The sequence below is a fragment of the Montipora capricornis genome, chromosome 14 (assembly GCF_036669925.1).
Source record: "Montipora capricornis isolate CH-2021 chromosome 14, ASM3666992v2, whole genome shotgun sequence".
NCBI lineage: Eukaryota > Metazoa > Cnidaria > Anthozoa > Scleractinia > Acroporidae > Montipora > Montipora capricornis.
In genome coordinates this window covers 33,352,852-33,370,351 of record NC_090896.1, presented here as the reverse complement: position 1 = coordinate 33,370,351, position 17,500 = coordinate 33,352,852, and the positions used below count along the sequence as shown (strand labels likewise).

Here is a 17,500-nt window from a genome sequence, read left to right as displayed (position 1 = left end):
AATCGCTAGTCCTAGTTGGGGATTTGTCTTTTTCTTTGCACCATTTACGATTTTTGCGATTTTTCGCAAAAATCGCAATTTTCGCATTTGCGTGCAAACCTGGACACAAGTGTGCTTGAGACCCTATATTGAGCCGATTTCTATGCGGCCACCTCTGATTTTGTAAAGTATATTTTCAAACAAATGGACGACTCTGCATTCGAAAAAGGTCCGAGCTACGTCGTGTTAATTATGAGAGAACGACTGAAAAGCTGATAGAAAAGTCCAGTTTCAACAATGAAACATTTTGGTTGCGTCTCCCATAGACTTTTCTCCATGTCACGTTATCACGGTTTGTTTGTCGTTGCCGTCCTTGAAAAGATGATTTTATAATAACATCACTGATAATGCTGAACAAAGAAATTGACACTCGTAATTCCACAAGGAAGAATACTGTGCTGCCTAGTTAGATTGTACACTTAATTGGTTTTCGCGCCATAAAATTAAATTACCTTTGATGACCACAAAGAATATATATATTGAATAAAAGAGGAAACAACAAAAAAGATTCTTAACACTATGGATTATGGTTCCATTCCGTTGTCAATGATAGAGATTCATTCGAGGGTTTTGCTGGGAAAAATAAACCCACGTTTAAGCGCCGCTTTTGCATTCTTGATGTTTGCCTGACCTAGAGATTTGGTAATTTCATATTCTTTTTTACCAGGAACATTGCTATGCATTCAGGCGCAATTTCAAAGTCAAGGACATTTCGTAATGTGTTACAAGACATTTATCCATATCACATGTGGTCTTTCTGCAAGTCATATAGCATCTCTGGTAACGTATAATGTGATTGTCTCGATACCTAAGCCAAAAGCAAAAGACTAAACAATTGAAACAATGACTTAGACTTAAAAACATAGAAGCTGCTTACAATACCAAACAATAGTAGGTTATGAGAGCTGCTACGTTACTGCTTCCCGAAACTTTACATCTCTCTCTCGTATTTAGCATTTCGAAAACAATTCCTGTTCATACGAATCATATCTTTACTTACCTTGAACTGTTGTTCATGTTCACGCTTGTTTCATTTGTCGCAGACACTAAAAAAACATGTTAAACTTGAAATAAATACAAGAACAGCTTAGAATTATCTGCGAAGAAAAAATTACGTTACGGTGCTCAAATTGACAATTGATTTAACCCTTACTCAGGGCTAATCCTATTGGACTTTGGAGTAATGGAGATTGAAAGACTGACGTATCGTACCCTTCAAGAGAGCGATGATCGAAACGTTTGTTGTTTTCAGTAATAAAAGTAGTGTTTGACTTGCAGAAGGAGGAGACTCAATTAATGTTTTTAAACAGCCGCCGATAATTGAAGGGATATCGGTAGTTGGTGTTGGAGACTGACCCGTTGCAAGGAGATCGTTAGATCAGTTTCTTGATCGGGTAGTTTGCGCCAAAATTTCTTTATCCAAATATTATCTGTTCACGTTACGAGTGAATAGTTATTGTTATTCGCCGAGGCAATTAATTAGTTATTTTGCAACAGGATTCAAAGAAGACACATCAAGGGAACATTCTCATTGGAATTTAGACTCAGAGGATTGGAAGGTTTTTATGATGATAGCAGCGCTTGCTTCTCCATGACCGATAGCGTTAAACCCATTTACTTCTATTTGGTATTCTGTCTGTGGAGTAAGGTTCGTCAAAGATATTTCTGTGACATTGTTCGAAACATTCACTTGATTGTACAAGGGTGATCCAAGACGCTGGTATGTAACACGATAACCAAGCAGAGTTTCCTTTCCAGAGGGCAGAGAAGTAGGAATTGCTTCCCATGACAAGTAAATAGTCGTGGCATTGAGAGCGAAGCCGTATGGTAATGTTGGAATCTTCGTGGGCACTAATGAATAAAAATTACAGACAACAATACTTTCTTTGGTCACTTCAGGGTAATGAGCAAATGCTTTGGAGAAATGGATGTTGTCTATGTATGCATCTCACCATAAAGTTATCCAATTGAATTTTTAAAAGATCTTGAATTGACTAAAAACAACGGAGTGGCTAAAATCACAAAACTTAGAAAAAAATGGGGTTAAAGTTGATCAATTTGAATGCACGATTTGATACAAATGTGTACGTTTTTTGCTCTAGTGTCGACTTAATTTATTTGTTTTAACTTCGGTCCTGTCATCCTATATCTTCAGTTTGTCATGGAATGAGAGATCAATTTTCGTACTTATACAAAACCTTCTTCTTTCTAACAATAGCTAGACTGCACAAATAAATAAATATACTTTTCTTAAAGTCCTTCTGAGGCAAAATGTTTGTGTATTGAGTTTCTCTAACGAAGATAGTGTTTAATAAAGCACGGTAAAAACTTGACTGGCAATTTAATCATTAAGAAGTGGAATTTGGTTAATTTGGCGCTTTGGTGATCAGAGACAGAGACTTGCACACTGCTACGTTTGACAGCATGCCACAATTTATTTTAGGGTCGGCAGTCAAAAGGAACATTAACTCCCGGGCTCACCTCCGAAAAAAATAGAATGCAAAATCGCAGATTAAAAGGATATAAGGCTGCACGTTATTTTTATGAAGAGATCAGACGGAAAAAAAGATTTGGTTCCTCAGTGTAACACTTCTGCTGTCCTTAGTACTTCACCTTTTTGTCGTCTCAAAGGTTTTTACATCATTTTGATTACTATCATGACTTTCATTCTACCTCTTGGTGGACATTGCGAGATGTTGCAGTATTCCCAACGCATATTTGGATCAGTTGTGTAGCACCATGGGCCATCCGGAGCACTTCCATCTGGGTTACGACACATGTTATTGGAATCATTCTGACTCTCATCAACATCTTCAGGAATCCTCCAATGACGGTGAGGGCATTGTGCAGTCCACCGCTGACAAGTACGACCAGACCGAGTGAGGTTAACATTGCCACGATAGCCAACGCCGATACCATGATAACAATCTAAAGATCAAAGGAGATCTGTTAATATTTATTCGATAGTTAGTCGGGGATACTCGGGAAAAATCCGTGTGCTCCTTTGTAGGAATCGAACCTAAGTAAGACCTTCCGATTGCTAGTTTGGATGATCTACCATTGAGCTATTGGAAACTGTCGGAAGCGAGGCCGTTAAACTACGTTCAGGTGGCAGTGACTGTCTCTCTATATTGTCGAGACTGTGCATTTCCGTTATATTATGCAGCAGATAGCAAACGTTAATCCAAGTCGATAAAATAAAGAGATACTAAGGACCGTGATTATGAATAGGTGATGATAGATTCTCGGAAAATATGCCGGGCCTACGAGAAAAAAATCCAAGTTTTCCAGAACAGGATTTGAGCCCATTGCCTTCGATTACAAGTTTCTCTACCATCTAGCTGTAGAAGACACGTAGCAGCCAGGGTAGGGGTGGGGGGCGCTAAGCCATTAATTTGTGTGACCGATACCTTTTGCATACCGTTAGGAATTGAAATTGTCGAAAGGTGTCCTCATTCTTCTTTTATCAAACAATATACATGCATCATTCTGTGCTTCAATGACATTATCCTTTTAAATAAGTATCTTACATATGATCAATGCCATTCTTAACTTAGCGTCTTTCAGTCCTCTCAGTAACTACCCTGCTCTCAATATAGAAGGTTCCTTAATGCAGTCGTTGTTATTTTCATTACAGTTGTATTAGTGACCTTGTGTGCTTGTTCAGTAGTGGCGAACACAAGGTTCAGGTTTTGTCATCTTTACAGTTTGGATGTTTAGACTGGACGAGGCATGCTTTAATTCAGAACACAGTTGCTCAAGGAGTGGATAGCGCTATCGAACACATTAGTCGCTATCCAGTGGATAGATGGCACTTCATGGGATGTATATAAGTTAAAGGGACTGTACACTTGTGTGAGATTTGAGTGGTACATAATTTGCGGAGAAACCATGAAGGCATCCAGCAATTTGTACGCCAGGATATCAGTGTTGCCACAGCTTTGAATGAAAGTTAGATGTGCGTCGTGCAAGCTTTTTTTTAATGCTGAGCTTGCGACAGCAAAAAAAAACATTTGTAACGTTTCCTCCATACCTGTGCTTCTAGTATCGTCATCTGCCAATGAAAAAATAAGAATATTCAGTGTTTTATCTCAGTCAAACATTTAAGAGAAAAACTCACAGCACGGAAGAAATTTTAGTGAATGCAAAGTTGTCCTTTTTGTGGACAGGCAGAGGAGGTGTTCCGGATAACTAAAAGAGATGTAACTATGGAGACTGATGATATCAGGCATAAAAAATGACCAAAGATTCAAAACGCTTTCCGCTTTTTCTTCATTCTCAATACCTGTCTGACTGACATTTTATTGAGATTGTGAGGCGGATTTACGCACTGATAACTCTATGAACTCTATGGAAAGCCACAATTTTCTTATACACTCATATTCTTTTGGCCTTGAATTCATAAAGTTTTGTCTTGCGGTGTGGTTTTGTCATTACGTGACAAGGTTTGACGGTTACGTGTTGTGTTGCCATCATGATGTGTTGAGGTCTTCTTTTGACGTGCCGTGTTTATATTTTATGTGGTAAGGTTCTTGTATATGACGGTCGAGTTTCTCCCTTTACGTGATTGTAGACTCAGCACGTCAAAAGAAGACCACAAGTAAACATCAAACCACATCACATAATGACAAAACCACGTCACCTAATGACAAAACCACATCACATAATAATGATGCCACAGTACACTACGACCAAACTCCAAAAATATCAAGATCAGACAAGTTTTCAAGACAAAAAGAAGAATGATTAGGTAAGAAAGTTATGGCTTTTCATACATAACTCTTGAGATAGAACCCAATTTTTGTAATACATATGACTTATTTCAGTTTGTTTAGTAATTTCCAAAACGTAGAACAGTGATGTTTAATCCGTTTGCATAGCTCCTGCAACAATGTTGGGGCCACATAAGCAAGTTACATATCATTGTTTCCATGGAGATAATATAGAGTTAACACTCGGTTTTATGGGTCCTCATAATGCAGTGTGTGGCAAGTGCCAACATTGTTCAGAGTTATTGAATACCTTTGAACACCACTGTCAACACCGTCCTACAATGTTGGGCAAACATTGTTGAAACCTGCTTCTAGCACAGTTAACAGCATTTAACAACTGCCCTTCAGTATTGGAACAATATTGTTTGGAATTGCTGGATCCATTTCCAGACGACAGCCAACCTCTTCCATGCTCTGCCAAATGAAGCATTCTGAGACTGTCAGTTTCAGACAGCAGTCGTTGAGTTCGTCCGCATACAGCCTTCATAGTGCAATGCTTTATCAACCAAGTCGCTCTTTTAATAGAGGCTGAACTCTGCTCTTATTTGCTGTGATAATGAAATCACGTACCTGGTAATGAACTGGATTGGTAGCATTCCGGTGCGTTCCCTCCACTGGCAACAGGGTAGGTCGAGCAATTTATCATGTCATAATCAAAACGTGGCGCTGTTTTTGCTGCCTCCCTGATAAAATCCATCTCTTTTTTGCACAGAACGTCATTCACATGGCTGCAACTCCTGCGACAAATCATCCGCTTTCGAGGCTTTTCTAGAGTAGTATCACATGGTGGAAAATGATAACGACAAAACCAATCTATCAACGTTGGTCTGCATTCTTTGTCAATTTCAAAGGAATTTAAGTAACTCTGAAATGTCTTTGTTTCCCTTTCGCCATAAGCTATTGTCGTTTGATTACCAAATACATACAAGCTTGTTATTATGCCTTTGCAGATTCCGTCTAATGGGTATTTGTAGAAGATGCATGAGTTGTTTCTTGAAAACGCGCTGACGGCAGGTACCGCTGGAGTGCACCTACAGAAAGAAGAGGTTCTAATATTAAAAGAATATTATTGACCCTTCCAAAGTTATGGCTTAGATAACTGGACTACAGAGATAGAACCAACGTTGCCGGTGGCCTGACCTCAACGTGGAGGCAAGGATGGAACCAGGGTTTCCGGTGAACTTACTTCGACAAAGTCGTCATTGCTGTTGTTATGTAGAAACATGATTTATGCATTGCAAGCAGGGAGGTCTACTCTCTTTGTTTTACACGAGTTCACAAAAATTAATGATGACTGATTTGCTGAGGAAGAGATACTTGGCAGACTTTCAGTGAAAAAAATGAGATAATACGCTAAAGCGAATATGATAACAAATACATAGCAATGTTGATCCCGATAAATCCACCAACCCTATACATTCAGTATCTGGATGCAAACAATTTACTAATGATATGAACAGGCTTTGTTGCAATCTTTCCCTCTTTGTTTCAATTAATTCGGGAATGGAAAAGAACGTCCATTTTGGCAAAATTAGCAATCAAATTAAGGCAGTTGTATTCATGAAGTTTTGGCCCCTGATTTTACGAAAGTAAACATGGTTGAGTAATAACCAAGATACATAAACAAATATAGTTTATTTTAACGTGATTGCTTGAGACCCTATATTAAGCCGATTTCTATGCGGCCACTTCTGATTTTGTAAAGTATATTTTCAAACAAATGGACGACTCTGCATTCGAAAAAGGTCCGAGCTACGTCGTGTTAATTATGAGAGAACGGCTGAAAAGCTGGTAGAAAAGCCCTGTTTCAACAATGAAACATTTTGGTTGCGTCTCCCATAGACTTTTCTCCATGTCACGTTATCACGGTTTGTTTGTCGTTGCCGTCCTTGAAAAGATGATTTTATAATAACGTCACTGATAATGCTGAACAAAGAAATTGACACTCGTAATTCCACAAGGAAGAATACTGTGCTGCCTAGTTAGATTGTACACTTAATTGGTTTTCGCGCCATAAAATTAAATTACCTTTGATGACCACAAAGAATATATATATTGAATAAAAAAGGAAACAAGAAAAAAGATTCTTAACACTATGGATTATGGTTCCATTCCGTTGTCAATGATAGAGATTCATTCGAGGGTTTTGCTGGGAAAAATAAACCCACGTTTAAGCGCCGCTTTTGCATTCTTGATGTTTGCCTGACCTAGAGATTTGGTAATTTCATATTCTTTTTTACCAGGAACATTGCTATGCATTCAGGCGCAATTTCAAAGTCAAGGACATTTCGTAATGTGTTACAAGACATTTATCCATATCACATGTGGTCTTTCTGCAAGTCATATAGCATCTCTGGTAACGTATAATGTGATTGTCTCGATACCTAAGCCAAAAGCAAAAGACTAAACAATTGAAACAATGACTTAGACTTAAAAACATAGAAGCTGCTTACAATACCAAACAATAGTAGGTTATGAGAGCTGCTACGTTACTGCTTCCCGAAACTTTACATCTCTCTCTCGTATTTAGCATTTCGAAAACAATTCCTGTTCATACGAATCATATCTTTACTTACCTTGAACTGTTGTTCATGTTCACGCTTGTTTCATTTGTCGCAGACACTAAAAAAACATGTTAAACTTGAAATAAATACAAGAACAGCTTAGAATTATCTGCGAAGAAAAAATTACGTTACGGTGCTCAAATTGACAATTGATTCAACCCTTACACAGGGCTAATCCTATTGGACTTTGGAGTAATGGAGATTGAAAGACTGACGTATCGTACCCTTCAAGAGAGCGATGATCGAAACGTTTGTTGTTTTAATCATTACTGCTGGGGCGCTACACCACGGTGTACGCCACCTAGACGTCTTGTTTGATGCTAGAATCAGTGACACAATGTTGGTACACCGACGGGATTAATCGAGCATCCCTCCCTCACTAAAACTTACTGAACAGTTAGTTTGGGTGCATTGCGCTATGCAACATTGAAATGTTGTTTAGAAACTAAAACGTACTGAACAGTTAGTTTGGGTGCATTGCGCGATTCAACATTGAAATGTGGGAAAGGGGGTGGGTGTTTCAACGACTTATGACCGTGATTGTAGCTTTGATGCGAAATAAGCCCGCGAGGATGGCGGTTTATTAACCTGGCCTTTGTGACGTTTGCAGGATCGCAGTTAATTCATGTAGGTAACAAAGGAGACTCTACAATTCGATCCATCGAAGGGTTTTGGCGGCTTTTAATCAAAACGTTACTAAAAAAGTCGTTACTGTCCGCAAAGCAATAGTCTAAGAGCAAAAATGTCCCCACAAGATCCGCGTTAGAGCAGATTTGTGTGGACGATGACGATGCGAGGTCTTTGATATTTGGTGCACACAAACCTACACAAGTCGAATGTGGCTCAGCGTTGTCTACACTCTTTAATATCGACAACAATATTCGTCATCAAAGTGGTCAAGATGATTTGGACTCATGAGGTAATGACTTACTGTCTATTTCGGATAGAGTGCAGACAACGCTGTCCATATTCGATTTGTTTCTCACCACAAAATTCAACGTCAAAGAAAATGTTTATTTCAGAGCGTGACCAAGACTGCGACACAAGGAAAGAGCTAGCGTTGTCTATAACTTTCTCGCAATCTAATTGGTTGCTTGACAAGTTGAAGCGACTCTTATCGACAATGGCAAATTAGCCAATCAGATTGAGAGATTACAAGCAATTGTGGTAAAAACTGCAATTACCTTCAAGGATTAAAGTAACAAACATGCATGCTATGAAGGGGATTCTTTGGGATAAACTCTCTTCTCTGTTTCCAGGACGCATGGCTTGGCCTCTCAATCTATAAAAAAAAGGAAATTGTCTTTTTAACGAGAAAAGTGTAACAAATCCGATTTATTCTGAAGGAGGCGAGCCTTATTCAAAGCTGCCTGAGGCCTCAGCGCTAGCTCTGTTATTTCTGTGCGTGCTGGTTCTTCCTTTTTCAGTGCAAGACTTAGCGAGACCGCACAATATTTTGTATTATAATATAGTTTCTATATAACGCGCGCTCTCATTGGTTTAAACAGGGTGCTTTATGAAAGTACAAAGCACGGAACAAACGAAAGCTCACACCATTATCCGCAGAAATGGCAGATGAATTTCCGAATTTTTGCTTGGGTATTATTGAAGCTGTCAGTTAAAGGCTTGCTCAGATATTCTGCATGTCAAGTGCTTTGGATGGAAGACCTCAGCCGTCGCCCGGTCCAGCAGTTCCTTCAAGCTCAGAAAGTCCTCACGCTAGAGTTCTTCATTTACAAAATTCCTAACAGAACAGTTTTCAGATTCAACTCAAGAAAAATTAAAGTAGGGAGAAACACCTACCGGCTCGTGTTTCCCCCTACACCTCTTTCGTGCTCTAGCCGCTTCCTAAGTGCTTTACAACACAACAGAGCACAGTCAAGGCTTCTTTATTTGTTAACTATGTTTCCTGTGGTACAAAGCAAAGAAGGTAGACAAAATACGAAAGAGATAAAAATAACATGGATGGAGTTGGTCAGAATTCACGATTATGTTCTATGTCTCTGTTCGAATAGTTTTTTAACTGTCTTAAGGATGGTGCCCACTATTGTTATTGCGCGTACATTCTGCGCCTCTCGAGATACTCGGATTTCCTATCGGCAGTGCTTATTAATAAGGGAATATTTTTGCGCAGTTCAAAACTATGCAGAGATAACAGAACTTAGCCAGTTCTCTTTGTATCCAAAAAGAAAATTGAGGGTAGCCATGCATTTTTCAGAGATAATTAAGCTTCAATTTGGAAAAGAACGCCATACATTGCTTTGTATTTTAAAGCTTTTTACAAATATTGTTGATTAGTTATCTTCGAAAAATGCGTGGCACCGAGATTAAACAGGAGTTCATCAGTCAATAGGAGCCTCTATCTACATTTATTCCTTGAGTCAACCCTCTCGGAGTATATTTGTTTTTAGAACAGCTTTTTCCTGCGAAACGTGTCATATTTACTCAGCGAAACGGGCGTGGTTGTTGGGTTATATGAGGGATCATTTTGTAATTTTAGCAACTGGTCGATCAGACATGCATTGTAGAATTAAAGAGTCTATTTATTCGTGATCTTATGTCAGCCTTAAGGGCCCACTGACGTAGTTTTTGGGGTGCGTTGCTAAGGATGTAATGGTTGAGTAATTTGAGAGAATTTGGCATTATATTGGTCAGTTTCCAACTTTTGTAAGCCAATGACCCTAAATATGACGTCATCATACCACGCCCATGGCCACGTGACCCATAAAAGAAAAGTCTAAATTTGTCTCCGTGCTACGCAATTTGGGTATTTAATCGATGGTTTGATAATGTGTATTTGTTTTTGCATCCAGCCAAGCATGGTTTTCTTTTTATTTTGAAAAATGTTCTTTTTAAAGACATAAACAATACTGAAATACTCATAACTTTTTCAAAAATGATGATTTTAAAAAATCAATGCTTAGCTATATTCTGTATTTGGGGGTGAAACGTGCCATGTAAAAAAATTAATAATTCAATTTAAAACCACCGGAAATTTAGCTTTTTTCTTAAACCGGAAGCCAGTTCCTATGACTTTTGCTTGTTAGTGGGTTTTCTTGTCAGCTTATGATATGATGACGTCAGTTACCGGAAGTAACATTTCACTTCCTTAGCAACGCGCGAAAAATCCGTCTGTTGGCCCTTAAATGAAAACGTTGGCAGTGAGAAACTTTATCTCTATTTTTAGCATTATGTTTAATCAATTTCGTTAGTTCCCAGTCCGTTCAGTTATATTTTTTGAATTTAAATTTATCTGTAACTGCGTAATAATCACTTCTGATAATATGTTGTAACATACGAAACGTTAAGTTTTCAAAAAGTTATGCAGTTCAAGCAAATGTTTGTAACCGCTGTTTGCGTTTTATTCTTATTGAACAACAGTTTTCTCATAAAACACAACACTCCTGAAATTTAAACAATTGACTTAGGCAGAGACTAGCAGAATCTTTTCGAGTGGCTTATATTCGGTCTTACAGCTGTAGAGATTGCTCCATTATCGTCAAAGTTGATTGAGGGTACATAAGGAAGCAAACTTCAGCCTCTTTGGTAAAATTTGCAAGTGACGATGTCGTGCCAGTATGGCAGCGTCTTACAAGGGAAGTTAAAATAGAAGTAGGAAGTGGAAAGGAGCGCAGTTCAGCGATACATGTGCCAAGGCGATTGATACCATTTAGTCGAGAACAAACACATGACCTGATAGGCAACCAAATCTGTATTTTGAGTAAAGAGCGGACTACCTTACTATAGGAAATTATCGCTCCCTAAAATTTACGGGAATCGTTAAAATTCGCGTTAATTTACATCGGGCTAATTATCTTGAGCGTTTTTTTCCGCGACGTTAATTAAGTGCGCATGCAGCGTTAAAGAACCTTACTTACCCACTTAACATTGCGCGCCTTTGTTGTTGTTGTTATCCGGGAATTTGGAGCGGCTACTTCCTTATATGGGCAAGTATCGTTGAGTTATTTTTGCACTCGAGAGAAAAATTAGAACAATTTTGTCAGGAAAATAAAAAACACTTCGAAGATCCTCGATTAGGATTATATCCTGTGAAGTTAAATGGATTTCGAGCGCTTTTCTATGAAGCGTGGAGCTAAGTCTGCAGTGAATTCAAGAGGGAAATACGGTTTCTACAAGTGGTACTAAGTTGCACTTGTTTGAATTTTAAACTTGACCTTAATTAATAAGCAGGCAACCCACATTTATTTTATACCCAAGCAGTTCGCAATGGAAACAAGGCAAGATAGCTTAATTCGCTGCTAGCGTGGTATTTGGTAAATAAGCTTTATAATACGAGCGGTTAGCGATAAGCGAGTGCGAGTATAAAGTAAACTTAAGGCAGTTTCTTCAGTGTGGCGCGCGCAATACACAGTTGTAGCATTAAATGAAATTCTCTTACTCTACGTTACTAGAATTTCTTCTCTTTCAATTTTACCTAGTCTTAAAACGGGTGTTGAATCAAACAACAATTTCTTCTTCCTGTAAATAAACACAAGCTGACCAGCTTCTGACCAAAAATAAAGATGTTACACACACGCTTGCTTCCACAAAACGTAGTTTTATTATCAGCGAGAAAATGAAATGAACAGCAATGGATAACAGCTTTTTACTGATTGTGATGGGGATCAGTTTTCTAATGTTTGCCGAAGATTTGCCTTGCCTCTTTGTTCAGTGCCGGCAGCCTGAGACACGCACAACAATATTTGAACAGAATTATCGATCCGACGGTGGATTTGCTGTTCGCGATTCCTTAAAATGTAGTCCAATAAGTTATTTTTTCATTTCCCAGAAATGATAATACATTAATTCTCATCGTTCCAGCCGTTAATCGAGGAATTCCCAATTGCGGTACTTTTCGCTGTCATTAATAGACATTATTCACGATAGCCGCCATGTTGGACTCGCCTTTATCATTCAAATTAGCTACACATTTCTGAGGGGGAAAACAACACAAGTTCGAGAGATTATCACGAACATCTTAGCCACACAGATGGTTTGTTTCACGTTCATTAAATGTTTATCACCTAAGTAGTAAAATAGAATGCTTACACAAGTTACTTCGATGTTTTTAAAGTGAAGAATGAGCAGATAACAAAGTAGAAAGTCAAAATGTCGGAGACAATCAAAAGATATAAAATTATTATAAAAGGTACTTAATTCTAAATTCAAAAATGTACTTTTACCAATGTTAATTCAGTATTTCGACGAGCCGATTTTCCTCAATTTGCCTTTATTCCAATGTTTGCCCCCCAGCATAACACATGGCTAATTTGCATGAGAATATGAAAACCAAGATGGCGGCTATCGTGAATAAGGGCTATTCCGAGAGCAGATGGTTCAACAACGATTCCATTTCCATTTTGCGAAGGGCGAGTCATACATAAATAATATTAGAAACTCAAATTCTAATATACATAGCTTATTTTTCAATGCAAAACAGAATTACTGAAAGCCCATCTGATGTCCGATGGAAACAGTCATAGAAGTCAGAGTTTCGGGGGCCCTGAAAATGGCGACTGAAGTAATGTGGGCGCGCAATGTAAAGTGGGTGAGTAAGGTTCTTTAATTTCCGCGCTCTTAATTGCCAGTATTTTCACCCGAATTATGAAACCTTTCCAGACATTCATAACACCTAAAAAACAATAAAATAAGGTACAAGCTTATTTTCTTTCCGTTAACTCGTAAAATAATTAGAATTTTGAGGACTGTTTGTTGTCCAGAGGGCTCAGTTTTGTTCATTGATTTATTTTGCATCCAGTGTTGAATAATTTTTTTCCAGTGGTCACCACCAACTGTGTCTTAATCGCGTTAATTTCTTTTATTGTAAAATTCTACCTACTCCTTTGCGTTAATTGTCTTTATTCGAGAGTGGTTTTACATTAAATTTACGTACGTGGCATTAATTTCCAATACCTTAAATTAATGGAGCGTTAATTTCCTATAATAAGGTAGGTTTGGTGCAAAATATCTTTTAGACTGCGCGCAGTCCCTTCGTATATCAGTCGAGCGGCCCGCTTTTCTGAGGCAGTCGCATTTGTCACGCAAACAAATAAAATGGCCGAGGGAGGCTTGAGACGAGAAGTGTACAAGCCTCCCTCGGTCGTTTTATTTGTTTGCGTGACAAAAGACGACTTCCTCAGAAAAGCGGGCCGCTCGACTGATTTACGAAGGGACTGCGCGCAGTCTAAATATCTTTTGAAGAGAAGTGTATCCCAAAGGGACAGCACTTTCCCAAAGAAAAAAAGGATTTTCACAATTTGCTCTCTGGCGGTAAAATTTGGCAACATCAAGTCTATATTTCTACGTATTAAACTCTCCAGGGACGGTACACTTAACGAATCGATAGGATGCCTTTTCTTTAAATGAAAGAACCCCAAAACTGCGATTGTACGCAACATTGTAGTTTTTGTAGTATTGTATTTGCAGGCCTTCCTCCACAGTAATGAATAAATAAGTATTCTGTTAATATAAAACCCCAAAGGTGACCTCTTTGCTCGAAACCTTCGTATCAAGGAAATAGTGCGGCGGTTTATGAATAAAATCGGTTGATTTGAATCGTTATTGGAATGCCACTGCTGTTGCATGAACTAAATCCAAAAATTCCCATCTATGTGTTAATTTTCACGTAAAGAGTAATACATATTCATTTCAGGATTTGCTTTGTACACAGTCAACTACATGCGATTGCTTTTTGTCTGTTGTGATTTTGGCCGTGTTATTTTTCATTAGAAGTGTTACCTTCGGGTGATATTAGCCCGGCAATCACTCAGAAAGCTGCCCCTATAGGCGAGTAAAATCGTCTGGCATTAGAAGAGTAAAATTTGTCAGTCTCTTTCTGAGGAGGGACATTATTAAGTTGCTTGTAAAACCGCTTCTTAGCTCATTGTCTTTCGGTTATGAACAAAGCAAATGCACTTCCATTTATCAAAGGTCAAATATCGAATCGATATCCAAGCACTTGATGATAAGTAATGAAGGACTCAGAAGAACAACGGCTTTCCCTGACTTCCTTAAGCCACGGTCATTATGCCTATTACAGTAATTCTTCACTGAGTTGAACAACACATAAACTCAGTCGTACGGGACATTATGAGTAATATGTACCGGCAGCATACCAGTGTCTCCTTGTTTAATGAGGACTGATATCAAATATATACTCGCTACTTTAGTAAGGTCAAGCAGTACTGGAAGTGTTATTAATGAAATGTGAAAAGAAGTATTAAAAAGCGAATTGTTACTAGAGCCGTGTCTCCCTTCAAGCACTGATACAACCTAAGCCCATGCAGCCTTTTTCTCTTAGTCTTACTTTGACACTCAGCTGCGTGTAAACGGCAGTTTCATAATTTCCCGTCAGATTCGATCTAAATTAATCCATCAATCAGTGTTACATCGGAATTTACCTCTTAAAATGCAAGCTGCAGAAATGTTACCAAGGTTTAGTCTTCGTTTTACTTCGTGTCCCCCTCTTTTCGTGTTCGTAGTTGTTTTTCTAGATTGTTCGATTCACAACGCAAACCAGACATACGTCATAAGGAACATCTTTTGCCCGGGGGGGGGGGGAGGGAATTCCCATATGAAACAGACGGGGATGCTCGTCGTCTCGCTTAGGGGTGTAAATTTTGGATTTTGGTCTCGCTTAGGGTGTTCCGGGCAAAGCGCCAATATTTTAAGCCGCCAAGGTCTCGTTTAGGGTTCCGCGAAGAAACACTGAATTACGCGAAGAGAAACAGAAGTCAAATTTTCTTTTTAACTTGTTTTTAGGGGTCAAAATTTGCTTAAGCCGCGCCCAGATTGGTATCCTTTAGGGGTCACAAAAAGCTTGAGCCACGTCCAGATGGTCTCCTTTAGGTGTTAAATTCAAAATTTCCGACGAGCATCCTCGTCTTTTCCACATGGGAGTCCCCTCCCCCCCGGGTCTTTTGTCGCTGAAACGGCGAAGTAAATATTTCACTGATGAATGAGGAAGTGGTTTCTGCTTGTAGTGAGAGAACCTACAATCCGCGACAAAATTGTCGACACATTGACAATTTCTACCTCCTATGCCGCATTTCTTCTGTCTTTTAGCCTTCTTAGGTAGTCCAATTTGCCCCCTCCACCCTCCTCCCCCCTCCATCCTCCGCAATAAGCAATGTTCTAGCGTGATTCCCGGAATATTTAGGTACAAATTGTAGCTTGATTCCCGGGATATTTGGGTACAAATAGGCAACATTTCTTGCATCTTTTAGCCTTCTTAGGTAGTCCAATTCTCCGCCTTTCCTTTGAGTACAAATTGTGGCGTGACTCCCGGGATATTTAGGTACAAATAGGCAACATTGGGGCAGGGGGGTCTTTATATCAATAATTTAGAACATTATTCAAAGTATAGTGTTATCTTACACTTAAATAGAACTGTTCAAACACAATGTTGCTGATTGCAGTTTCCAAAAGATCTGTTATCCGGTTCCTAGATTGTTCGATTCACGTGACGCTAACCAGACATGACGTCATATGAAACTTCTCTTGTCGCTGAAAGGGCTAATTAAAAATTTCACTGATGAATGAGGAAGTGGTTTCTGCTCGTAGTGAGAGAACCTAATTTCCAAAATCTTAGATCTGTCATAGCCCGGTCTGCTAATTATATTTCCTATCATTAATGCCAAAGTTACACCCAAAAATGACAAAGATAAAGGAAGTTTTGTTTTTTTACCTAGGTCTAACTCGTATTTCCGTAACAGAAATGACGCACTACTCTCCTTGCATCTGTGTCACGTCACGTCTGTGTGACGTCTGTTCAGTCACGCGTCTTTTCTTCCTTCGAGCTCCTGATTGAGAATTCTATCGAGCTTTTGTATCATCTTTCCTCATCTCATGGAGCGATATCATTTGTGAGACAACGGATAATTAGGGCTGAAGCGTGTGCGATCGTGTTAATTGTGCTCTTCAGTTGTTCCTTGCGATGTGGGTTGAGCAAGTGGCAAAGCAATCTCGTTCCCAGAGTTTCGAAGCAAGCAACCGTGGACAATTTTCCTGTCGGTGTACGTTGGATCAGTGGCTTGATCTGATCGGCGTTATTTCAAGTTGAGAAACTAAATATTTTAAGCAAGAGCCGATACAACGTAGATTTGATTTTAGTGATGTACAATCACTAAAATCAAATCTACGTTGTATCGGCTCTTGCTTAAAATATTTCGTTCCCAGAGACCGCTTTTCTTCTAGTCAACACCAACAGCATGGACTCTGGGCCAAAGCGGGAGGTCCGCCTCGACTACGCAGACTCAGAAATCTGAAAAAAATGCGCATAAATTGGCCCTGAACAGAGTCCGTGTTCTTGGTGCTGACCAAAAAAAAAAAAAAAAAAGCGGGCTCTGGGAACGAAATTGGCAGCTAAGCCGACATCCATCAATCGCGCATGCTCCATTGACTGCGTCAGCAAAGTCTCTTAGGTTGAATTCCGAAAGTTTGTCAGGGAAACAGATATAATTGTGTAGAGCGGCCTTTCCTGATAGTCTGTCACAATGTACTTTAGTATACTTAAGCCGTCCGTCTCAACCAAGGCATTGCTTTTTTCTAGCTCTTTACACCTAAACGAGAAGAAAGAAATTATTGAACCCTTACATCTGATTTAAAGGAAACCTCTACTAAAAAGCATATATAATCTTAAACCACAAAACGTAATGTTTACAATGAAAATTGTTGGAACTTTTTCTAATGAAAGCGTTTGTAATCTGAAATAAATAAATTTCAAAAACGCTTGTTTTGAATTTCAAATTTCCTGGGCGCCGCCATCTTGAATAGTTGGGACAGGTCGCGGATACCCCATTAGAGACGTTCCTTTAGCAACGACGACAGCTATAGCTACGGCAACGACAACGCCACAAAGCAATAATGATGGAAAAATAATCGTGCTGCACTTGTAGCACCCATTTCACCGCATTTTTTTGCCGTTTTCCACAAAACAACCGACCAAATTTCAGGTTTTGATGACAAAACCGTTTTTGGTTTTTCTCGTCACACCTCTTACTATAGTTTCCCTTTTAGCGATAAACTGCTAGAGAAAGGCACAATTTGGACACATGACTTCCTACATAAATTCCTATTATCTAAGGCGGCGATATTGTACTTGACACAAGCATGTGAGGCCGTTGA

At 39.0% G+C, this 17,500-nt stretch overlaps 1 protein-coding gene and 1 pseudogene across 2 annotated transcripts in view; both read right to left on the bottom strand.

Annotated features, from left to right (window-relative positions):
- Positions 1 to 14,918, bottom strand: part of LOC138032201 (uncharacterized) — a 52,607-nt gene extending 37,689 nt beyond the window's left edge. Inside the window, exons 1-8 of one of the 2 annotated variants that reach the window (XM_068879816.1) lie at positions 14,776 to 14,890; positions 9,179 to 9,284; positions 8,560 to 8,657; positions 7,388 to 7,433; positions 5,382 to 5,842; positions 4,073 to 4,093; positions 2,713 to 2,967; positions 1,040 to 1,085 (exon numbers count right to left, since the gene is read on the bottom strand). In XM_068879816.1, the coding sequence (XP_068735917.1) occupies positions 1,040 to 1,085; positions 2,713 to 2,967; positions 4,073 to 4,093; positions 5,382 to 5,842; positions 7,388 to 7,433; positions 8,560 to 8,641 (911 nt within the window). In that variant the 5' untranslated portion in view covers positions 8,642 to 8,657; positions 9,179 to 9,284; positions 14,776 to 14,890. Of the gene's footprint in view, positions 1 to 1,039; positions 1,086 to 2,712; positions 2,968 to 4,072; positions 4,094 to 5,381; positions 5,843 to 7,387; positions 7,434 to 8,559; positions 8,658 to 9,178; positions 9,285 to 14,775 lie in introns of both variants that reach the window. The other variant, XM_068879815.1, reaches the window with a different exon arrangement.
- Positions 14,919 to 15,687: 769 nt separating this feature from the next.
- Positions 15,688 to 17,500, bottom strand: part of LOC138032212 (fibroblast growth factor receptor 3-like) — a 19,623-nt pseudogene continuing 17,810 nt past the window's right edge.